At 44.4% G+C, this 26,109-nt stretch overlaps 1 protein-coding gene across 8 annotated transcripts in view; it reads left to right on the top strand.

Moving 5' to 3' along the window:
• The first annotated feature begins 52 nt into the window (after nt 1–52).
• Nucleotides 53–26,109, top strand: part of TRPT1 (tRNA phosphotransferase 1) — a 54,575-nt gene continuing 28,518 nt past the window's right edge. For 3 of the 8 annotated variants that reach the window (XR_008845343.1, XM_056527265.1, XM_056527272.1), the window contains exons 1-3: nt 13,471–13,669; nt 17,024–17,083; nt 17,981–18,062. Coding sequence is in view for 7 of the 8 variants with exons in the window: in XM_056527265.1 (XP_056383240.1) it covers nt 17,036–17,083; nt 17,981–18,062 (130 nt within the window). In the remaining variant the exon portion in view is untranslated. The other 5 variants (XM_056527268.1, XM_056527271.1, XM_056527266.1 and 2 more) reach the window with 5 other exon arrangements.

The raw sequence follows: 26,109 nt of genomic DNA, 5'->3' as shown, positions 1-26,109 counted from the left end.
TAGGCAGAGACAGACGAATCTTGGAACCAGCTGAAGCAACAGGAGCAGGAGTTGCGGAGGGTTCTGCCGGCGGAGGTAGAGTCTGTTGCGATGCTAGGAGTTACTGCACCAGTGCAGAAAGCTGAGACATCTGCTGCGCTTGCTGTACAATTTGCTGAGGCTGGCAGCAAGGTAGCATAGTCAGGTCACAGGCAAAAGGTCAGGAGGCAGGCGGCAAAGGAGCAAGGTCAAGTCACAAGCGAGAGGTCAGGAACACTATATGGAACACACCAAAGTAACGCTTTCTCTAGGGAGGCTAGGGAGGGGCCGGACTAATATAGGGTCCGCCCAGTAGGGCACCAATTAAAGGCATACTGGCCCTTTAAATTTAGCAACACTGGTGCGCGCATGCCCTAAGGACAGTGGATGCGCATGCCGGCGAGGCAAAACAGAAGAAGACCTGGGACGGAGGAAGGTAAGGAGATGCCCGGGGCTCGCATGCAGGTTTTTTTTTCTTCTTCCCATTTCAGATTCATGTATGCAGAGGACTACTTCAGATTTGGTGGAAAACGATGACCAGCGTTTTTTTTTTTTTTGTTTAATATTAATAAAATATTAAAGGACTTGTGGGGGAGTGTTTTTTTGAATAACAGTTTTTTAAGCGTGTTGTTTTTTTTAAAATTTACTTTACAGGCTTAGTAGTGGAAGCCGGCTTATGGACGGAGTCCATTACTAAGCCAGGGCTTAGCGTTAGCCTCAAAATCAGCTAGCGTTAACCCCAAATTATTACTCCGGTACCCACCGCCACAGGGGTGCTGGGAAGATCCGGTACCAACAGGCCTGGAGTGTCAAAAATGGCACTCCTGGGCCTAGGCGGTAACAGGCTGGTGCTATTTGGGCTGGGGAGGGCCAGTCCCAATGGTCCTCGCCCACCCTGGTAACATCAGGCTGTTGCTGCTTGGTTGGTATCTGGCTGAGAATATGGGGAACCCCACACGTTTTTTTGCATAAATAATTAAGTAAAATAAAAAAGCGCATAGGGTTCCCCCTATTTTTGTTCTCCAGATACCAACCAAGCAGCAACAGCCCAACATTACCAGGGTGGGCGAGGACCATTGTTACTGATCCTCCTCCCCAGCCTAAATAACGCCAGCCTGTTACCACCTAGGCCCAGGAGCGCCATTTTTGATGCTCCAGGCCTGTTGGTATCGGCTCTTCCCAGCACCCCTGTGGTGGTGGGTACCGCGGTAACAATTGTGGGTTAGCGGTAGCTGCTTTTGTGGCTAATGCTAAGCCTTGGCTAAGTAATGGACTCCGTCTAAGACTGCTCCCACTTCTAAGCCTGTAAAGTAAAAAAAAAAAACACATTTAAAAAAACTTTTATTCCAAAAAATACTCCCCCACAAGCCCTCATTAACCATTTTATTAACATTAAACAAAAAAAATGCTGGTCACCGATGTAATCCACCAAATCCAAAGTATTCCATAGGATATACGGATCTGAAATGAGAAGAAAAAAAAAAACAAGCACAAGCAAGCCAGGGAAGCTTGTCACCTGTTCGCACATTGCCTGCGCCACATGACTACAACTCCCAGCATGCCTTTACAGTAAGGACATGCTTGGAGTTGTAGTCGTGTGACACGGGTGGGAGATGTGCTTGTCACCTGCCTCTGCCGCATGATTACAACTCCCAGCATGTCCTTACTGTAAGGGCATGCGGAGAGTTGTAGTCCTGCGGCCGGACGGGTGACATGGTAGCCAGTGAAACTCGTCTTCCAGACAAGCTTCTTTGGTTACTTTTATCCTTTTTGGGTGATTTTTCACCAACCAACTTGTTAAATCTAAGTTTCAATGCTTTGAATGTTTTTTACGTGACAGGGATGATAGCACAATGAGTACTGAAGCTGTTTGCGGAACAATATTAAATGCACCAGAACCGTATAACACTACAGGCTAGATACGTAGAACTTCAACACGCTTTTTGCGTGGCAGGGATGACAGCACAACGAGTACTGAAGGTGTTTGCGGAAATCTATTATATTCACTAATGTGTTGACAGGCCCTATAGGCACATACGCTTTGAAATACGCTTTGTGGGTGGCTGGCACAGATCAATGCACCTCACTGGGTACTGTAGCTGGTTCAGGAACACTATTCAATTCAGGTATATACAGGTATGAGCCTTGAAAAGGCTTTGGATTTGTGGTAGAAAAAGATGAGCCTTCAGAGGCTGTGATTAAAGGAAAACTGTCAGCCAGTTTACCCACACAAAACTTTATACACTTATTGTGTGGGTGAACATGAGTCCACTTACTTAAATATGTCTTGTAGGTCCTGAGATATGTCCCCCAGAAGATCCACTGCTGAATTAAGTGAATTGCGCAATGGGGGCAGGGCTTCGCTGGGGGCGGGGCTTCATCGGCTCAATTTACATATTCATTGTCTGTGACTCCACATCCTAGTGAAGTAGAGTCACTAAGCCCCGCCACCACTGCTCGATTCACTGAATTCAGCAGTGGATCTTCTGGGGGACATATCTCAGGACCTACTGGACATATTTAAGTAAGTGACCCCTCATTGAACTCCTGTCCACCCACACTATAACATAGTGTATAAGGTTTAGTTATTTAGTTCGCCTCGAGTCGAATCGGTAAAAGCTCAAGTGTTTGCCGAGCCCAATCCTAAATTTCAAATCTGGGTTCACCGGATTCAGCTCACTCATCTCTACCCAGTACCTAATCCTGGTCATGCACATATAAATTTTTATGTGCACCTATATTTCTCTCACAAATACCTTCTTTCTGTTAGTCACTTGGTTTGCCATTCTATCCTTTGGAGTGGGCATGTCCCTTTCCTCCCTGAGTCTTCTTTTCTGTGCTGGAGATCTTCCTTCAATCACTGCAGTATAATCAAAAAGGAAGCTTCGTTTGGAGCAGGATAGTGGCGCTGACCGGAAAACAAAGGATCAAGGAGCCAGGATAAAATCCATCTGTTTTATTTCCAATAATGCAACGCGTTTTGCTGCACATGCGCAGCTTCTTCAGGCACTGCAGGCTGCTCTTTAACCCCATGGGTAGATGAACAAGATAGATTTAAAAAAAAAAAACTAAAATCTGGGAGCTCTAAATGGACCGAAAAGATCTAAAACCGAGGATACTGTGTTACACACTACCCTGTGTGCCTATTTGGACTAAGAAGAAAAAATATATGGAAACAGTCCTACTAGGTAATGGGGGGAAAAGAGAAAGACGTAATATTAGAAAATTGAGAGTGAGAATCAGAAATACTACATAACAATTTATTGCTTGATTATATAAATAACATCCTCTGCAGGGCCCTTGCATCGGATGCGACACATAAATACAGAGAAAATAAAAATAGAGAATGGATGGTGTTAAAATGTATATTATAAACATATAAAACATATGAGATGATCTCCAATAAGCACAATTTGTATATCCGTTTGGCTGTAACTTGTAAGATAAATAACGCTGTAGGTACAGATCATTTGTACCTTCAAGTTCTTTGTGGCTCGGGCAGCGCCTGGCCGTAGAGACACTATGTTTCAAAAAGATCGCACACTCTGTTACACAGAGAGGGAGAGGGGTGAATAATGAACGTGCTCAACAGCACTGTAGATACCAATGTCTTAGTCTATTTCACTTACATGGCCCAGATGGCATGGGGCCGATATACACTGCTAAAAAAAACATAAAGGGAACACTAAGATAACACATCCTAGATCTGAATGAATGAACTAATGATATGAAATACTTTGGTCTTTACCTAGTTGAATGTGCTGACAACAAAATCACACAAAAATTATCAATGAAAATCAAATAATCAACCCATGGAGGTCTGCATATGGAGTCACACTCAAAATCAAAGTGGAAAACTACACTACATTACAACTTTGATGTAATGTCCTTAAAACAAGTCAAAATGAGGCTCAGTAGTGCCCATATGACCTCCCTACAACGCCTAGGCATGCTCCTGATGAGGTGGTCTCCTGAGGGATGTCCTCCCAGACCTGGACTAAAGCATCCACCAACTCCTGGACAGTTGGTGAATGGAGCGAGATATGATGTCCCAGATGTGCTCAATCTGATTCAGGTCTGGGGAACTGGCGGGCCAGTCCATAGCATCAATGCCTTCCTCTTGCAGGAATTGCTGACACACTCCAGCCACATGAGGTCTAGCATTGTCTTGCATTAGAAGGAACCCAGGGCCAACCGCATCAGCATATGGTCTCGCAAAGGGTCTAAGGATCTCCTCTCGGTACCTAATGGCAGTCAGGCTACCTCTGGCAAGCACATGGAGGGCTGTGCAGCACCCCACACCATTATTGACCCACCACCAAATCGATCATGCTGGAGGATGTTGCAGGCAGCAGAACGTTCTCCACGGCGTCTCCAGACTCTGTAATGTCTGTCACATGTGCTGATTTCTCCTGTGAAACAAGCACATTTGTGGCCTGCTGGAGGTCATTTTGCAGGGCTCTGCAGTGCTCCTCCTTGCACAAAGGCGGAGGTAGCAGTCCTGCTGCTGGGTTATTGCCCTCCTATGGCCTCCTCCACATCTCCTGATGTACTGGCTTGTCTCCTGGTAGTGCCTCCATGCTCTGGACACTACGCTGACAGACACAGCAAATCTTCTTGCCACAGCTCGCATTGATATGCCATCCTGGATGAGCTGCACTACCTGAGCCACTTGTGTGGGTTATGCAAAGAGTACAAAAAGAGCGCTACTGTATGTCGATGGGAATCAAATAAAACGAAGACATGAGTAAGCACTTGCACAGGACTAACTTTTATTAAAAAAAAATAAGTCAAAAGTAAAAAAGGGCAACGCATTTCGACACCTTCTTCAGGTCCACAAATATAACTACAGATAAAACATACATATAGATAAAAGTATATTAAAACAATTGATGTCTAAAATCAAGTCCAAAGGAAATTTGAGTATATGCATATATATATATTAGCATAAAAAACAGATATATAGCAGCAGACTTGAATGCGTTTGAATAATATACAATCATATAATGGCAGTCGAGTAGGTGGCAGTACCAGTAATATACCAGCACCAGTACTATACCAGCACCAGTAATATACAATCATATAATGGCAGTCGAGTTTGGTGGCAACACCAATATGTGTGAGAAATTAGTGATACAGAGTATGAGCCATAAATTAATGGTACAGCCTGTGTCCCAGAGGTGCAGTGAGCAGACTGTACCAGTGGGAATAATTATGCCTGCAGGTGCCCATGTGTTAGAGCATGGAGGAGGGTCAGAGGGGTGTGTAAATGCCGGGAACAGAGGCAAGACAATGGGCAGTTTAGACTGGGCGTAGGGTTTGCTGAAACAGGGAACACATATCTTAATCTTAAAGGTATGCAGGCTGCATGTGGAAAGAAAAGGGCTCGGTACTTACTATTATGTCATCCTGGCTGGGATTCCTGTGAGCAGGCTGTGGGTGAGAAGTCCTGGCGCTCAGTTATATACACAGGCGCTGCCGCTTAAGCTGTGCGACTCAGCGGAGGCTGTCCCTTCTGGTCATGCGCACAGCTTTGCTGAAGTGCCAGAGCAATCGGGAAAGCGCGGCTAGTGCATGTAGCGATTTGATGTGACAGTGTCGGGCGCACCTAGCGCATACTAGAGGAGATGTAACAGCTCCCAGCATGTGGCATATGAGTGTGTTTGATAAAACTATTAATAAAGGGCTTCTAATGTATGTTATGGATAAAATCAGTAGTGATTGGTATAGAAGAAAATGAGCACAGCCCCATATTACTGAATTGGGATGAGGATCCATGGCAATGGAAAGCTGGTGTGGGCTTGAGGGGGGCTTTGGTATGGCTAGGAGGGAATACAGATGTATGGAAAACTGGGGGGATTACGGAAGTGAAAGGGAGAAAAGAGGAAGATGTGGAGAGGTGATTGGGAAATGGTGTGGGTGAGGTTAGAGTGTGTAGGGTCTTGTGTGGGTTATAGACTCTGTCTCATGCTACCACTAGAGTGAAAGCACCGCCAGCATTCAAAAATGACCAAAACATCAGCGTCTGTGGTCACCACCTGCAGAATCACTCCTTTATTGTGGGTATCTTGCTAATTGCCTATAATTCCCACCTGTTGTCTGTCCCATTTGCACAACAGTATGTGAAATTGATTGTCAATCAGTGTTGCTTCCTGAGTGGACAGTGTGATTACATTGTGTTGTTTAAGTGTTCCCTTAATTTTTTGGGGCAGTGTATTATATAAAAATCACGGGTACAGTATGTAGTAAAAGCGTTCAGCAGCGCTGTAGATCCCTTCATCACAGGTACAGTATATAGACAAATCGCTCGGCAGCGCTGAAGGGCCTTTAACCCCTTAAGGACTGAGCCCTTTTTCACCTTAAGGACTCGGCCATTTTTTGCAAATCTGACCACTGTCACTTTAAACATTAATAACTCTGGAATGCTTTTACTTATCATTCTGATTCCGAGATTGTTTTTTCGTGACATATTCTACTTTAACGTATTGGTAACATTTTTTGGTAACTTGCATCCTTTCTTGGTGAAAAATCCCAAAATTTGATGAAAAATTTGAAAATGTTGCATTTTTCTAACTTTGAAGCTCTCTGCTTGTAAGGAAAATGGATATTCCAAATAATTTTTTTTTTATTCACATATACAATATGTCTACTTTATATTTGCATCATAAAATTGGTGAGTTTTTACTTTTGGAAGACACCAGAGGGCTTCAAAGTTCCGCAGCAATTTTCCAATTTTTCACAAAATTTTGAAACTCGCTTTTTTTCAGGGACCAGTTCAGGTTTGAAGTGGATTTGAAGGGTCTTCATATTAGAAATACCCCATAAATGACCCCATTATAAAAACTGCACCCCCGAAAGTATTCAAATTGACATTCAGTAAGCGTTTTAACCCTTTACAGGTTTCACAGGAATAGCAGCAAAGTGAAGGAGAAAATTCACAATCTTCATTTTTTACACTCGCATGTTCTTGTAGACCCAATTTTTGAATTTTTGCAAGGGGTAAAAAGGAGAAAATTTTTACTTGTATTTGAAACCCAATTTCTCTCGAGTAAGCACATACCTCATATGTCTATGTAAAGTGTTCGGCGGGCGCAGTAGAGGGCTCAGAAGGGAAGGAGCGTCAAATGGTTTTTGGGGGGCATGTCACCTTTAGGAAGCCCCTATGGTGCCAGAACAGCAAAAAAAACCACATGGCATACCATTTTGGAAACTAGACCCCTCGGGGAACGTAACAAGGGGTAATGTGAACCTTAATACCCCACAGGTGATTCACGACTTTTGCATATGTAAAAAAAAAAAAAAAAATTTTTGAAGGAAATTTTGCTCTGGGGGCATGCCGCATTTAGGAAGCCCCTATGGTGCCAGGACAGCAAAAAAAAAACCACATGGCATACCATTTTGGAAACTAGACCCCTCGGGGAACGTAACAAGGGGTAAAGTGAACCTTAATACCCCACAGGCGTTTCACGACTTTTGCATATGTAAAAAAAAAATTACAAAATTTACCTAAAATGCTTGGTTTCCCAAAATATTTACATTTATACAAAGGGTTAAAGCATAAAATACCCCCCAAAATTTGAAGCCCAATTTCTCCCGATTCAGAAAACACCCCATATGGGGGTGAAAAGTGCTCTGCTGGCGCACTACAGGTCTCAGAAGAGAAGGAGTCACATTTGGCTTTTTGAAAGCAAATTTTGCTCTGGGGGCATGCCGCATTTAGGAAGCCCCTATGGTGCCAGGACCGCAAAATAACCCCACATGGCATACCATTTTGGAAACTAGACCCCTCGGGGAACGTAACAAGGGGTTAAGTGAACCTTAATACCCCCACAGGCGTTTCACGACTATTGCATATGTAAAAAAAATAAAAATAAAATTTCCTAAAATGCTTCTTTTCCCAAAAACTTTACATTTTTAAAAAGGGTAAAAGGAGAAAATACCCCCCAAAATTTGTAACACAATTTCTCCCGAGTACGGCGATACCCCATATGTGACCCTTAACTGTTGCCTTGAAATACGACAGGGCTCCAAAGTGAGAGCGCCATGCGCATTTGAGGCCTAAATTAGGGATTGCATAGGGGTGGACATAGGGGTATTCTACGCCAGTGATTCCCAAACAGGGTGCCTCCAGCTGTTGCAAAACTCCCAGCATGCCTGGACAGTCAACGGCTGTCCGATAATACTGGGAGTTGTTGTTTTGCAACAGCTGGAGGCTCCGTTTTGGAAACCGTGGCGTACCAGACGTTTTTCATTTTTATTGGGGAGGGGAGGGGGGCTGTGTAGGGGTATGTGTATATGTAGTGTTTTTTACTTTTTATTTTATTTTTTGTGGTAGTGTAGTGTAGTGTTTTTAGGGTACAGTCGCACAGGCGGGGGTTCACAGTAGTTTCTCGCTGGCAGTTTGAGCTGTTGCAGAAAATTTGCTGCAGCACAAACTTGCAGCCCGATACTTACTGTAAGCCTCCGCCCATGTGAGTGTACCCTGTACATTCACATTGGGGGGGACATCCAGCTGTTGCAAAACTACAACTCCCAGCATGCGCTGACAGACTGTACATGCTGAGAGTTTTAGTTTTGCAACAGCTGTAGGCACACTGGTTATGTATCACGAAGTTTGTGACCTTACTCAGTGTTTCACAACCAGTGTGCCTCCAGCTGTTGCAAAACTACAACTCCCAGCATGTACGGTGCATGGTGTAAGGTGACTGCTGGGAGTTGTAGTTTGCAACAGCTGGAGGCACACCGGTCGTGAAACACTGAGTTAGGAAAAAAAAACAACTCTAAGTTTCACAACCAGTGTGCCTTCAGCTGTTGCAAAACTACAACTCTCAGCAGTCACCGACAGCCAACGGGCATGCTGGGAGTTGTAGTTATGCAACCAGCAGATGCACCACTACAACTCCCAGCATGCACTTTAGCTGTTTGTGCAAGCTGGGAGTTGTAGTTATACAACAGCTGAAGGTACACTTTTCCATAGAAAAAATGTGCCTCCAGCTGTTGCAAAACCATAAGTCCCAGCATGCCCATAAGGGAATGCTGGGAGTTGTGGTGGTCTGCCTCCTGCTGTTGCATAACTACAGCTCCCAGCATGCCCTTTTTGCATGCTGGGAGCTGTTGCTAAGAAACAGCAGGAGGCTGTAACTCACCTCCTGCTGCTGCTCCATCGCAGGCTGTCCCTCGCCGCCGCCGTCGCTCCTGGGGCCCCGATCCCAACATGGACGCCGGGGATCGGGGTCCCCAGCACCCGGGGTCGTCTTCCCGCACCCGCTCACGTCCTCCGGAAGAGGGGCGGAGCGGGTGCGGGAGTGACACCCGCAGCAGGCGCCCTGATTGGTCGGCCGGTAATCCGGCCGACGAATCAGGGCGATCGTGAGGTGGCACCAGTGCCACCTCACCCCTGCAGGCTCTGGCTGTTCGGGGCCGTCAGAGACGGCCCCGAACAGCCAGTAATTCCCGGTCACCGGGTCACTGGAGACCCGATTGACCCGGAATCGCTGCAGATCGCTGGACTGAATTGTCCAGCGATCTGCGGCGATCGCCGACATGGGGGGACATAATGACCCCCCTGGGCGATATGCCGCGATGCCTGCTGAACGATTTCAGCAGGCATCCGGCTCCGGTCCCCAACCGGCTAGCGGTGGGGGCCGGAATTCCCACGGGCGTATGGATACGCCCTGCGTCCTTAAGGACTCGGGATGCAGGGCGTATCCATACGCCCTGCGTCCTTAAGAGGTTAATCCTGTCCCATCTTACTTATGGTACAGGGCCAATGTTATAAACAAGTCACAAGTGGGATACTGTGTGGGGCTGGTACTATGTACTAGGTATCGACCGATATCGATTTTTTTTAGGGCCGATACCGATAATCTGTGGCCTTTCAGGCCGATAGCCGATAACTTATACTGATATTCCGGTATAAGTTATCGGCTATTTCAACCCCCCCCCCCCCCCACCCCCGGCCCCGAAGAAGCCGTTGCAGATCATTGATTTAAAGCGGGCGCTTAAAATCAATGAACTGCAGCGGCTTTGGCTGAATCAGAGACCACCGCCGCCACCCGCTTCTCTCCCCCTGCCTGTCCGGGAGTCCTCCCAAACACCGCCGCTGCCCCCCAGCCATAACCCACCCACCCCCGCAACCGGACCGTATGCCGCCCTCACCACTGCTGCCCCATTGCCTCCCCTATTCCCGGTTTTATAATTACCTGTTCCTGGGGTCCGGGGTCCGCGCTACTGCTGGCTCCCGTCCTGAGCTGTCACTGTGCGCACTGACGGTGACGTCACGTTGAGGACGTCACAGCGCACAGCGTAACGCAGGACACAGCAGGAGCCAGAAGTAACCTGGGCCTCAGACCCCGGGAACAGGTAATTATAGAACCGGGGATAGGGGAGGCAATGGGGGCGGCATGCGGTGTGTTGGGGGGGGGGCGTTGCGCGGTGCAGTGGGGGAGGTGCAGTGGGGGGGGCGGAACATTATCGGATTATCGGCAAGGTAATTGCCGATAGCGATAACGTAAAAAATCGTGAATATCAGCCCATAATATCGGCCAAACCGATAATCGGTCGATCCCTACTATGTACCTCTTACCCGCTCCTGGTTAGTGGATCGTCTAGTGGATATAAACTCGTTCTGCTGGCTCAAGCCGGTAATCAGTGTGCGGGATGTGCGGAGTAGGTATCCACGAGGAGCGCGCTCTGATCTTGATCTAATAAGTCAATATTTCCAAATGTGCTGTAGTTATTTAGTTTGGCTCGAGTTGGGGTACATCAGAATGTACTGCTAGTGATGCTAGACGCGTTTCGGGGAACCAGGTCCCCTCTTTCAATAGCTAGAAAAAGGCTCTGCATTTTGACTATCTTCGAGATATTGAAAAAGGGGACTTGGTTCCCCTGGTTATATTATTAACCTGCAAGAGTAAAGGCATTGTATATGGGGCTACATACCCGAAAGTCTACATGAGGAAGACTGTTCTAGAGTTCCGACGTTGGATCTGAAAAAATATCAGCAGTATTAGAACAGGAGCTGATACACCCATCACTAGACACATCAGAGATAATCATGGCGGGGACCCAAGGAAATTGCATTTTTTGGGGCTATGCCAGATCAGACTAGGTCCCATCTTGATAAGATCCTTTAGAGGGAAGAAACCAAATGGATCTTTTGATTGAAATCATTGAGCCCTAGAGGTCTCCATGAAGAATTTTTTGTAAACTATCAGCTGTAGCCTAGTACTATTCATACTGTATTTGTAGTTTAAGATAATCTAATTGAAAAAGTCTGGTAAAGTTCTTTTATTTGAGTGCCAGGTATATTTAGTGCTATAAATATGGATACTTTTTATTGGATATCCAGATTGCAGATGTTGTCCTTGGTGGCATTTGGACACAGGACCCCAGTGCTGCAGTGCTGGCTACTGAGCCACTGTGCTTGCTGTAATCCTATGTGGGTAAGAGCCTGAATGAAATACTTATGGCAGTGTTTCCCAACCAGGGTGCTTCCAGCTGTTGTAAAACTACAACTCCCAGCATGCCCGGACAGCCGTTGGCTGTCCGGGCATGCTGGGAGTTGTAGTTTTGCAACAGCTGGAGGCACCCTGATTGCGGAAACACTGGCTTATGGAGTGGCTTGCTTTTGCTAAGATTATGTATCCTATTGTGTCATTGGTAGATTTGGGTATCATTGATTGGATAGCTGTAATCTGGTCATTCATTGGGAGCGCCTAATGATGACATCACATCCAGTGCAAATAAATGGGTCAGTTTTGTACTGGGACTCAATGTTGTCAGTTACCTCCTTGTGGCTGACAGGCTTATTTTAGCAGCAGTCTCCAGGTCTCTGTATAAGACAAAACTGTGAAATTGCACAATATGTTCTGCAGTATAGCAGAGCTAACAATACTCAGCATGTATAACAGACCTCGTATAGCAGAGCTGTGCAGTCGGCTCTGTAGTAAATGTACAGTTTCAGCTCTGCTATACGGGCTCTGCTATACAGGCTGTGCAGTGTTGGCTCTGCTATACAGGCTGTGCAGTGTTGGCTCTGCTATACATGCTGTGCAGTGTTGGCTCTGCTATACATGCTGTGCAGTGTTGGCTCTGCTGTACATGCTGTGCAGTGTTGGCTCTGCAGTACATGTTGTGTCCCTTTAGTACATGTACATTGTTGGCTCTGCTGTACATGCTGTGCAGTGTTGGCTCTGAAGTACATGTTGTGTCCCTTTAGTACATGTACAGTTTCGGCTCTGCTATGCAGGCTGTGCAGTGTTGGCTCTGTAGTACACGTGGTCCCTTTAGTACATGTACAGTTTCGGCTCTGCTATACAGGCTGTGCAGTGTTGGCTCTGTAGTACACGTGGTCCCTTTAGTACATGTACAGTTTCGGCTCTGCTATACAGGCTGTGCAGTGTTGGCTCTGTAGTACATGTGGTCCCTTTAGTACATGTACAGTTTCGGCTCTGCTATGCCTGCTGTGCAGTGTTGGCTCTGCTATACAGGCTGTAGTACATGTTGTGTCCCTTTAGTACATGTACAGTTTCGGCTCTGCTATACAGGCTGCAGTACATGTTGTGTCCCTTTAGTACACGTACAGTTTCGGCTCTGCTATACAGACTGTGCAGTATTGGCTCTGCTATACAGGCTACAGTACATGTGTCTCTTTAGTACATGTACAGTTTGAGCTCTGCTATACATGCTATGGAGTTTCGGCTCTGCTATACAGGCTGCAGTACATGTGGTCCCTTTAGTACATGTACAGTTTCAGCTCTGCTATACATGCTGTGCAGTGTTGGCCCTGCTATACAGGCTGTGCAGTGTTGGCTCTGCTATACAGGCTGCAGTACATGTGTCTCTTTAGTACATGTACAGTTTCGGCCCTGCTATGCATGCTGTGCAGTGTTGGCTCTGCAGTACATGTTGTGTCCCTTTAGTACATGTACAGTTTCGGCTCTGCTATACATGCTGTGCAGTGTTGGCTCTGCTATACAGGCTGCAGTACATGTCTCTTTAGTACATGTACAGTTTCAGCTCTGCTATACAGGAGGAATGATCGTCTGAGGGATTTTTGAGTGACAGCTGAGGCGAGGGATTTACAAGTGATGGAGGAGGGATTTTGGGATGACGTAGGAGGGACTTTAGGCACAAGAAGGATTGGGAGTGGTGTGAGGGAGGGGGGACGGTGTTTCATTTGACGGGGACAGAGTTGTGTCTTATGACAGATTATGTCCTAAAATGGACACCGTACAAGTGAAAGCTGCCGCCCCGTAGGTTATTATGGCTGAATCCTTCTGTTTTCATCACGACATATTTCACCTATAGCTCTTTAGACACTGCTCTCCTTTTTACTCCTCAGGTATGGGTGTATATGTTCCCCCCCTGTCATATGAAACTACATTTCCCAACATGCACTCTGTTAGGTCGTGTTGCCAGGAAGCAGCTAGAGCCGGGTAAGGACAGCTGGGAGGTTCAGTGTATGTGAGGCTTGGACTGGTCGGATCGGTACTGAGGTGGCTCCTAGCTCCCTGTTGTTCTGGGGCTCAGTTACACTGCAGTGCACGCTGGGAGTTGTAGGCTTCACGAGGAAGTAGGTCAAAGTTGAATATTACTATTACCTTCTCCTACAGCAATAGAAGAGCGAGATTGTGAAACTAAACTTTAGGTAAGGAATGAGTGAGGAAGACTGGCACAGTGTGGCATGGGGCAGAGCAGGCTGGGGCACACAGATCACTGACCTCTCTTACAGAGGGAACCTGAACGCAAAGTGCCATACCATGACCATATAATACCACCATACAGTACTAAAATAAATGCCATACCATGACCATATAATACCACCATACAGTACTAAAATAAATGCCATACCATGACCATATAATACCACCATACAGTACTAAAATAAATGCCATACCATGACCATATAATACCACCATACAGTACTAAAATAAGTGCCATACCACGACCATATAATATCACCATACAGTACTAAAATAAATGCCATACCATAACCATATAATACCACCATACAGTACTAAAATAAATGCCATACCATGACCATATAATACCACCATACAGTACTAAAATAAATGCCATACCATGACCATATAATACCACCATACAGTACTAAAATAAATGCCATACCATGACCATATAATACCACCATACAGTACTAAAATAAATGCCATACCATGACCATATACACCACCATATAGTACTAAAATAAATGCCATACCATGACCATATAATACCACCATACAGTACTAAAATAAATGCCATACCATAACCATATAATACCACCATACAGTACTAAAATAAATGCCATACCATGACCATATACACCACCATATAGTACTAAAATAAATGCCATACCATGACCATATAATACCACCATACAGTACTAAAATAAAGGCCATACCATGACCATATAATACCACTATACAGTACTAAAATAAATGCCATACCATGACCATATAATACCACCATACAGTACTAAAATAAATGCCATACCATGACCATATAATACCACTATACAGTACTAAAATAAATGCCATACCATAACCATATAATACCACCATACAGTACTAAAATAAATGCCATACCATGACCATATAATACCACCGTACAGTACTAAAATAAATGCCATACCATGACCATATAATAACACCATACAGTACTAAAATAAGTGCCATACCATGACCATATACACCACCATATAGTACTAAAATAAATGCCATACCATGACCATATAATACCACCATACAGTACTAAAATAAATGTCATACCATGACCATATAATACCATCATACAGTACTAAAATAAATGCCATACCATGACCATATAATAACACCATACAGTACTAAAATAAATGCCATACCATGACCATATAATACCACCATACAGTACTAAAATAAATGCCAAATACCACCATAAAGTATTGAAGACATTTCCATACCATGACCATATAATACCACCATACAGTACTGAAGAAATCACCATACCGTGACCATATAATACCACCATACAGTACTGAAATAATTGCCATATAGTGATATGATACCACCATAAGGTTCTAAAATAAGTGCCATAACATGACCATATAATACCACCAACATACAGTACCCCCCCCCCCCCCGCCAAATTGTCTGTTATGCATATGGAAAAGTCCTAAGTCCAGGTTTTTATTTTTACTCTGTTTTGCATTATGCGCCAAAAATTTATCAAAAGGTCACACACTGTTAATACAGATCTGAGCTGATGTAGGTTAAAGGTGTGTTTTTGCTTGTGTGACTTTTTTTTTCTTTCTCGAAAGTCGCACGTTGATATATTCGTGACCACTGCAAGTTGAAAATTAAAAAAGCAATACATATGGGTGTTTGGAAGTTTTGCCATTTCTGCATAGCTGACACAGGTGCACATGCGACATTCTGTGCGACAAATATATGGGGAAGAAGCAATAAATTCAATGATGAATCTCTGTCAATGTCCATAAATTCCAAGCTATTGGATGAATATTCAACTGTTCATCCTTGCATTCGGAGCTCTACTATGCTCCACTATACAACTCAGGTTATACACACTTGCAGGGCAATTACAAACAGACACATGCCAGCATTTCTCAGAGGGTTAAAAGGTACCTTTCATCAAATTTTTTTTTTTATATGTTATACATTAATGTATGCAGAATAACGTTCCAATTGCATGTTGCTAAAAAAAAAAAAACATGCTTCTTTCTATTTAATTTTCCACTTTGAAAAATTGACCACTAGGGGTCTTCCTACCAGTCCTGGCCGCAAGCCCTTTTTATAGATTTCAGACTCATGCTGGAGTCCTAAATCTCAGACTGATGCTGGGACACAGACAAGCTCAGCACTGCTCCCTGCCTGTCAATCAGACAGGCAGGAGCCAGCACTGTGCTCATAGCACCGCAGGGCATACTCCTGAATCTGCCTTACTGCATGCCCTCATTCATTTTACTATCTGAGCTCCGATCTTTCTTCTCTCTGCACATGCAGTTGTTAACAGAGAGGAGAAGATTTAGAGCTGCCGGTTGCTGTGTTCACAGCCTCAATGCTGGGCCACGCCCCCTTCCTCCCTCACGCTAGGATGGCTGAATGAGCAGCCAAGAAGTCAATAAATCAGGTAGAAAGAGGGGCTTTTGAATGAAAAGAAACACAGGGATAGTGTCAGTGAGAGTCAGGGACAGATAGGGGGGGAAATTATGGAGAGTTTAGATCATGATAGGTACCCTTTAATAGTAAGAAGAATATCCCTATTGGGACATAACTCACAATACTGATGGACGTTTCTTCACATCTTTTTTCTGTAATTTTTGGTAGAAAAAAAAATCTTAGAAGACAGGTAAAATGTTCAAAACATTGCTAGCAGAAGTTTAAACATTAGCTGTAAATCCTCAGGTCATGGCACAACGTTTCAGCGGCGAAGCACGTTCCCCCCCCCCCCCCCCCCCCCCGCACAAACCAGTGGTACTGGCTTGTAGTGCGGGGGATGCTGATCAGTTTGGTCCTTACCGTGCCCGGATCCGCAGCACCGTTCACCCTTAATCGTCTATTTTCGGAATATGCAAATGAGGTGCAAACTGGCACTCTGACGTCAGTGCCGCTGGCCGCAGCGCCGCCCAGCTCATCACTATTCCTCTGCCTCTCCCTCTTCTTCCCACTCTGTAATGAAGAGAGAGGGGAGAAATATTGATAAGCTGGGCAGGTGCTGTGGCCAGCGGCACTGACGTCAGAGTGCCAGTTAGCCTGTCCTCATTTGCATATTGCATAGAAGATTACGGACGAACGGCGCGGCGGATAGGGGCACCGTAAGGACCAAACTAATCAGTGTCCCCCGCACTACCAGCCTTTACCGCTGGTTAGTGCGGGGGGAGAAAGCTGACCATTTTCCTTTATTCATGGCCTCCAGAGTGTTTCAGTAAGGATACATCATATTTATATTATATATGAATTCACAGGATATTGTGAATAGTATTTTTTTAAATTTTTTTTTGCTATAGAAATTGAAAACTATGGAAGGATCACACTCCAGTCACAGAAGAAAAGGAAGAAGGAACCAGGTAAATATAGAGCTGTAAAATACTCTTCCCATCACTGGCATCAAAGATTTTTATAAACCAACAAAAAAAAGCATGTATAGCTCACCGTGGATATTAGATACATCTTGGACCAAATCATAATTTGTTTTTAAGGTACAGCATACACAAGTTATCCAAGTCTTTAATTATGTTAAAATATTAAAGGGGCACTCCAATAGCCAGCAATCGGAAGTAAATGTTCCAAACGCTGTATTCGAACTGCGGGGTCGCCACGCCCCTTGTGATGTCATGGCCACGCCCCTCATTGCAAGTCTATGAGAGGGGGCGTGACTACCATCACGCCCCCTCTCAGAGACTTGCAATGAGGGGGCATGGCCGACCCCCGCAGTTCGAATACAGCGTTTGGAACATTTACTTCCGAACACTGGCCAGTGGAGTACCCCTTTAAAGGGGATGTCCAACCAAAAAAATTGCCATCAGCAGTTACTGAATATGGTTTATCCATCACACCCTACTAAATAAACCTGCATCCAAGGCTGATCTGCTGCACATTTATAGGACAGCTGTGTTATGTGTATTTAGAACCCTACGAAATGAAAGATGAGTCGCTTGTGAAGCTGCTAGGGTCTCTACTTATACAATACACTCTGCAATAACTATAGCTAAGAGATAAACAGCGCATTAAAGCAGAATAGTACATAAAAATGCTTTGGAATGGAAATTGCCACACTACCCCTCTCTTGCTGTTTGTGTACTACAGGTCACAAGTTGCAGAGACTGGAGTAGATCGTTTCTCTTCAGCAGTAAATAAACCATACAGAGCAGAATATTCTTCCGTGTTTCTATTGTATTCTGTAGAACTGTAACTTATATTGTTACTTAACTGTAAGGTATATTCTAAATATTTGTTATCCCCAGGACCCTGATGTGCAGTTATCAAAGCTTTTATCTTATGCCCTGCGCCATGGAGCCAATGAACTTGGTTTACCCATGGGGCCAGGTAGGTGAATTTTTTTTCTTAGCAGCAAAGCCATGATTTATTGGAATTCCAATCATCTACGCATAAATAAATGATCCATTGTAAAGAGGGAATGCTAAGATTGTATTGACCGTTTTACATTATTTAAATTTTGCTAGTTTTACAATGCCCTATTCTGCTTATATTAAATTGTATATAGGTATGTATAAGACAGAGTACAGTGGATTACAGTCTCTTTTTAGATATTATTTACAGAACTAGTAAATTTGAGTAGCCGTATTCACATCTATTGTCTTAACCCCTGCACCACATCTATTGTCTTAACCCCTGCACCACATCTATTGTCTTAACCCCTGCACCACATCTATTGTCTTAACCCCTGCATATTTGTGAGATGTAACCTGTGTATTCTGCTGTAACCTGTGTATGCTGCTGTAACCTGTGTATTCTGCTGTAACCATAGTATTCTACTATGTAATATATATGGCTAACTTCATGGGCTCCCAAGCTACTGACTGGGCATTGGCCAACTGGCTATGAACCTGCCACATTGATCATGGTTATAATCTGGTTGTTGCATTTAAAAGAGCAGCTGAGACTGAGCTGAGTGATATATAGATTTATGGAGAAAGATTCAGTATATAGTAAAACCTTTCCCAAAAAACCACCTCTTTGAGAAGAACCACCCAGACCAGATTTCATTTGACTAATTTTCAGTCCAGTGTACATCATATATAGTGGCCATTTTATTTGAGATTACATTCTGTGTAAACAATGTTTGTTCCCTTCAAGTCCGGTAAGTTGTTAGGTGCAGCGTCATGAATTGGACTTGTTTTTACAGCTCATACATCGGAATGAGATTTGGGGAATTCTCAATCCATTCCTAAATAATTTTAGCAATGTGGCACAATAACCTTGCTGAAATTGGCCCTGTCATTAGAGAATCCTCCTGCCATGAAGGGATGTACTTTGTGTGCAACAATGTTTAGATCCATGGGGATTGACCAGTCATGAGAATGGATGTTTGAATGGAACTGCAGTCAACTATGTGTCCTGCTCCTGTATTCAAACTCTATAGGACTGCCAAAGATCACTGTGTAGAGTTTGCACAGAGCTGTTTCAAACAAAAGAACATGTCACCCCTATTGTCTATTGCCTGTGTATACATGATAAGTTGTCATTATGGCATATACATATTTAGGGCAGGGTCACACATGGTTTGCGCTGCGAATTCACCGATGGCAGTCACAGACTGCAGAGCAATCTGGGTAGCTCTGTGAGTCCGCTTGTAGTGGCGGATTTCTACAGCGGGAAATCCGTCATTATGAGTGGAAACAGAGTTACCCGTACGCAGCCGGGAGATCGCTCTGCAGTCCCTCTGTGACTGCCGTGGATATGACGTGTGTGACAAAAAAAGGTCTAAACTGATACACAAGCTGTATTGTCTTAGAGATTTACAAGGTGATACAAAGAAGATGGTGCAAAATTGTAACCTCTGTATTTTAAATCGAGCAATATATTGATATGAAGAGGCTCTATTTATCCAAGTTTTACATATTCACTACATATATTCAAAGTGTTTTCTATTGGGATCCAACAGATGCCTAGGCGGTAGTCTATTTCTTTCCAGACACGTGCCAGCATATTATCAGATATGGACTCCAATGTTTCCATGATGTGTTGTCTCTGATTATTCAGATCTTGTGGCGGGGGAGGCAGATACTCTTAGCCCTTCATGTAGCCCCATAGAAAGAAGTCACAGGGTGTTAGATATGGTGATCATAAAGAAGTTTCACTAAGGCATCAGCAAACATTTAAATGAAAACTTTGAGGCGTACCATCCTGCTGATAGAGGAAGATCTGCCATATGTAGTCTATATGTGGCATAAGCCACTCCTTTAACATGTCCAGGTAGAAGTGGACAGTGACGGTATTCTCTGCAAAAAACAAAGGGGGTTGGCTGCAAAGTTCAACATGCAAAAATCATTTTGTGGCTTTGATGTCACCATCTTCTTTCACATGGGCTGTGCATGGGCCCATAAAGAGAAAATCAGGAAGTGATCAGATACTTGGAGAGAAGAACAGTACAGTGACAGTATACCAATAGACAGTGTGTATAAATAATGTGTTTATCTAAGTTTGTGCTTTTAAAGACATGTGCATTTCTATGGACACGCCTTTTATCCATATCTTTAACTTATAAAATGGGAATTTGGTTAATGTTTAAAGGGGTATTCCAGGAAAAAACTTTTTTTTTTATATCAGCTGGCTCCAGAAAGTTAAAACAGATTTGTAAATTAGGAATATGGATAATAGAATGTGTAGCTCACTTAGAGATAAAGAGAAAATGTTCGAGGTTAAAGGTGATGCCTTCACCCAATCAGGCCTAATCAAAAAATGGGAAAAAAAATTAAAGTATATACCAGTCCTCAAGAACACTCAGGATATAGAATGTAAGAAAAGAGATAGTGGATCTAATCAGGATTTAATTTGATTTATTGATATGTATATAGATATGTCAATAGACAATCACTCTGCAGGGCCCTTGCAGGAATGAATTGGTAATTGTTCAATTAAAAAATGTAGGTATAAAAATACAAGTAAAATAAAACAGAAAATGCACCAATTATTATCATAAATGTCCACTACAGTGGTAAGCAACGTGTCTCTTTTGGTTAATGGTCACTCTTGGTCACAGTTATTAAGTCCAAGGAAATGCAGTTCCTAAATGAATGAATGACCTCCTGTGAACTCCTATGAAATCCTCTGAGTCACAGTTCAGTAATGAATGAACGCCTAAGAACTCCTGCGAGTCATATCAGTTACTGTAGTCAATTGTAGCAATAGTAACATTCACAGCAATTGTAGCAGCGGTTTTGTTGCAATCGTGGGATAGATAGTATGGGTGCACAACACCACTTACCCTCCTTCTCGGCTGTTAATGATCCCGGCAAGCAGCGATGTCCACAGGTAGCGATCTCAGCATACCGTGATGTCCTGTAAGGTAGCGATACTCATGGGCAGCGATTTCAGCAGACCGCGATGTCCTGGAAGTGAGGAGAGCTGGATGCAGTGCCGGTCCGGGTCGTAGCTGGGGTGAGTGGTTCTCCGGTGGGCTGTGAGTGTCCTGGGCTGGCACAGAGAGGCGTCCGGCCTGGGGAGGACGTGTCCAGGAACTCTGCCATCCGGGGCTGTGAATGGTGGTGACAGCTGCGCACGTGTTGCAGTGGTCCAAGTTCTGTGGGCATCCAGCAGTTGCTAGCCACGATAAGTGGATATAGTCTCTTTTAAAGTGGTATATACTTGGATGATAAGGTGCTTTTAAGAGTCAGATGCGTTTCAAGGCTTGCGGGCCTTTTCTTCAGTGACAATAAGGTATGTATGTCCAGTAATGGGGTCTATATTTATAAGGACTAACGTGGTGATGTCATGTTGATTGGGGGTGGCTACTAAACCATGGAGCCTGGCTAATTCAAGTTGGGTATAAAAACAGAAATGGATCCAATAGAGTAAGTAAAAGAAGAAATAAAAAGAGAAAGAGGGGGATATAATGAACTTTCTATGGCCTGGGTTCTCAACCCGTGGTACGCGTACCCCAAGGGGTACGCCACGGGTTGAGCGGGGGTACGCGAAAGCGCTGTCAAATACCGGCCATGCATTGGCCAGTATTTGACAGCGCACATTGACGGCGCTACTGTGAGTGAGCTGCCTGGTTGCCGGGGAGACATGTGACCTCCCCTTACGTTGCGCGGAGTTGCCGCACAACGCAGGAGGACGTCATACGTCAGTGCGGTCCCGCCGAACGGGTCGCACTGCATCAAGCGGCAGCGAACAGGGTCCCGCCGGAGGCCAGGTAAAAAAGAAAGTTAACAACTGTGTGGGCCAGAGGGGAAGTGTATTGGACGAGGTGGGGAAGTGTATTGGACGAGGTGGAGAAGTGTATTGGACGAGGTGGGGGGGAGGTGTATTGGACGGGGGGGGTGGAGTGTATTGGAAGTGGGGGGAGATTGTATTGGACGAGGTGGGGGGGAAGTGCTTTGGACGAGGTGTGGGGGGGGGGGGGGAAGTGTATTGGACGGAGCACAAGGCATTAAGATGGAGGGGGAGAGGGATAAAGCACCAGGCATCAACATGAAGGGGGAGAGGGATAATGGCGGCAGGGGTGGGGGAAGTAATAAAGCACAAGACATTACATTTTAATGCCTTGTGCTTTATTTCTCCCTCATCCCCCCTCCGCCATTATCCCTCTCCCTCCTCCATCTTAATGCCTGGTGCTTTATCCCTCTCCCCCCTCCATCTTAATGCCTTGTGCTTTATTACTCCCCATCCCCCCTCCGCCATTATCCCTCTCCCCTTCCATCTTAATCCCCTTGCGCCATTCCCCCTTCCTCTGATCACCTTTTGCCATATCGGATAATAATGGCACAAGGGGATTAAGATGGAGGGGGGAAAATGGCAAAAGGGGATCAGAGGGGGGGGGGAATAATGACACAAGGGGAATAAGATGGAGGGAGGCATAATCAACCCCCCACCCCATATTAATCCCCTTGTACCATTATTATCCGATATGGCAAAAGGGGATCAGAGGAAGGGGGAATAATGGCGCAAGGGGATAAAGATGGAGGAGGAATAATAACACAAGGGGATAAAGATGGAGGAGGAATAATAACACAAGGGGATAAAGATGGAGGAGGAATAATAACACAAGGGGATTAATATGGAGGGGGGAGAGTTGATTATCCCCCCCCCCCATCTTTATCCCCTTGTGTTATTATTCCCTCCTCCATCTTTATCCCCTTGTGCCATTATTCCTCCTCCATCTTTATCCCCTGGTGTTATTATTCCCTCTCCATCTGATCCCCTTTTGCCATATTGGATGATAATAACACAAGGGGATAAAGATGGAGGAGGAATAATAACACAAGGGGATAAAGATGGAGGAGGAATAATAACACAAGGGGATGAAGATGGAGGAGGAATAATAACACAAGGGGAATAAGCTGGAGGAGGAATAATAACACAAGGGGATAAAGATGGAGGAGGAATAATAACACGAGGGGATAAAGATGGAGGGGTTATAATGGGACAAGGGATAAAGATGGAGGAGGAATAATAACAAGGGGATAAAGATGGAGGAGGAATAATAACAAGGGGATAAAGATGGAGGAGGAATAATAACACAAGGGGATAAAGATGGAGGGGGAATAATAACACAAGGGGATAAAGATGGAGGAGGAATAATGGCACAAGGGGATAAAGATGGAGGGGGGAATAATAACACAAGGGGATAAAGATGGAGGAGGAATAATGACACAAGGGGATAAAGATGGAGGGGGAATAATAACACAAGGGGATAAAGATGGAGGGGGAATAATAACATAAGGGGATAAAGATGGAGGAGGGAATAATAACACAAGGGGATAAATATGGAGGGGGAATAATGGCGCAAGGGAATAAAGATGGAGGAGGAATAATAACACAAGGGGATAAAGATGGAGGAGGAATAATAACACAAGGGGATAAAGATGGAGGAGGAATAATAACACAAGGGGATTAATATGGAGGGGGGAGGGTTGATTATCCCCCCCCCCCCTCCATCTTTATCCCCTTGTGTTATTATTCCCTCCTCCATCTTTATCCCCTTGTGTTATTATTCCTCCTCCATCTTTATCCCCTTGTGTTATTATTCCTCCTCCATCTTTATCCCCTTGTGCCATTATTCCTCCTCCATCTTTATCCCCTGGTGTTATTATTCCCCCTCCATCTTTATCCCCTTGTGTCGTTATTCCTCCTCCATCTTTATCCCCTGGTGTTATTATTCCCCCTCCATCTGATCCCCTTTTGCCATATTTGATGATAATAACACAAGGGGATAAAGATGGAGGAGGAATAATAACACAAGGGGATAAAGATGGAGGAGGAATAATAACACAAGGGGATTAAGCTGGAGGAGGAAATAATAACACGAGGGGATAAAGATGGAGGAGGAATAATAACACGAGGGGATAAAGATGGAGGGGGAATAATGGGACAAGGGGATAAAGATGGAGGAGGAATAATAACACAAGGGGATAAAGATGGAGGAGGAATAATAACACAAGGAGATAAAGATGGAGGGGGGAATAATAACACAAGGGGATAAAGATGGAGGAGGAATAATAATACAAGGGGATAAAGATGGAGGAGGAATAATGGCACAAGGGGATAAAGATGGAGGGGGAATAATAACACCAGGGGATAAAGATGGAGGAGGAATAATGGCCCAAGGGGATAAAGATGGAGGAGGAATAATGACACAAAGGGATAAAGATGGAGGAGGAATAATGACACAGGGGATAAAGATGGAGGGGGAATAATAACACAAGGGGATAAAGATGGAGGGGGAATAATAACACAAGGGGATAAAGATGGAGGGGGAATAATAACACAAGGGGATAAAGATGGAGGAGGGAATAATAACACAAGGGGATAAAGATGGAGGAGGGAATAATAACACAAGGGGATACATATGGAGGGGGAATAATGGCGCAAGGGGATAAAGATGGAGGAGGAATAATAACACAAGGGGATAAAGATGGAGGAGGAATAATAACACAAGGGGATAAAGATGGAGGAGGAATAATAACACAAGGTGATTAATATGGAGGGGGGAGGGTTGATTATCCCCCCCCCCCCCTCCATCTTTATCCCCTGGTGTTATTATTCCCCCTCCATCTTTATCCCCTTGTGTTATTATTCCTCCTCCATCTTTATCCCCTTGTGCCATTATTCCTCCTCCATCTTTATCCCCTGGTGTTATTATTCCCCCTCCATCTTTATCCCCTTGTGTCGTTATTCCTCCTCCATCTTTATCCCCTGGTGTTATTATTCCCCCTCCATCTGATCCCCTTTTGCCATATTGGATGATAATAACACAAGGGGATAAAGATGGAGGAGGAATAATAACACAAGGGGATAAAGATGGAGGCGGAATAATAACACAAGGGGATGAAGATGGAGGAGGAATAATAACACAAGGGGAATAAGCTGGAGGAGGAATAATAACACAAGGGGATAAAGATGGAGGAGGAATAATAACACGAGGGGATAAAGATGGAGGGGGGAATAATGGGACAAGGGATAAAGATGGAGGAGGAATAATAACAAGGGGATACAGATGGAGGAGGAATAATAACAAGGGGATAAAGATGGAGGAGGAATAATAACACAAGGGGATAAAGATGGAGGGGGAATAATAACACAAGGGGATAAAGATGGAGGGGGAATAATAACACAAGGGGATAAAGATGGAGGAGGAATAATGGCACAAGGGGATAAAGATGGAGGGGGAATAATAACACAAGGGGATAAAGATGGAGGGGGAATAATAACACAAGGGGATAAGATGGAGGGGGAATAATAACACAAGGGGATAAAGATGGAGGAGGGAATAATAACACAAGGGGATAAAAATGGAGGAGGGAATAATAACACAAGGGGATAAAGATGGAGGAGGGAATAATGACACAAGGGGAAAAAGATGGAGGAGGAATAATAACACAAGGGGATAAAGATGGAGGAGGAATAATAACACAAGGGGATAAAGATGGAGGAGGAATAATAACACAAGGGGATTAATATGGAGGGGGGAGGGTTGAATACCCCCCCCCCTCCATCTTTATCCCCTTGTGTTATTATTCCCTCCTCCATCTTTATCCCCTTGTGTTATTATTCCTCCTCCATCTTTATCCCCCTTGTGCCATTATTCCTCCTCCATCTTTATCCCTTGGTGTTATTATTCCCCCTCCATCTTTATCCCCTTGTGTTATTATTCCTCCTCCATCTTTATCCCCTTGTGCCATTATTCCTCCTCCATCTTTATACCCTGGTGTTATTATTCCCCCTCCATCTTTATCCCCTTGTGTCGTTATTCCTCCTCCATCTTTATCCCCTGGTGTTATTATTCCCCCTCCATCTGATCCCCTTTTGCCATATTGGATGATGATAACACAAGGGGATAAAGATGGAGGAGGAATAATAACACAAGGGGATAAAGATGGAGGAGGGAATAATGACACAAGGGGAAAAA

This window comes from Hyla sarda, chromosome 6 (genome assembly GCF_029499605.1).
Source record: "Hyla sarda isolate aHylSar1 chromosome 6, aHylSar1.hap1, whole genome shotgun sequence".
NCBI lineage: Eukaryota > Metazoa > Chordata > Amphibia > Anura > Hylidae > Hyla > Hyla sarda.
The sequence above is the reverse complement of the archived record's forward strand: the minus strand, read 5'-3'. Positions and strand labels throughout refer to the sequence as shown.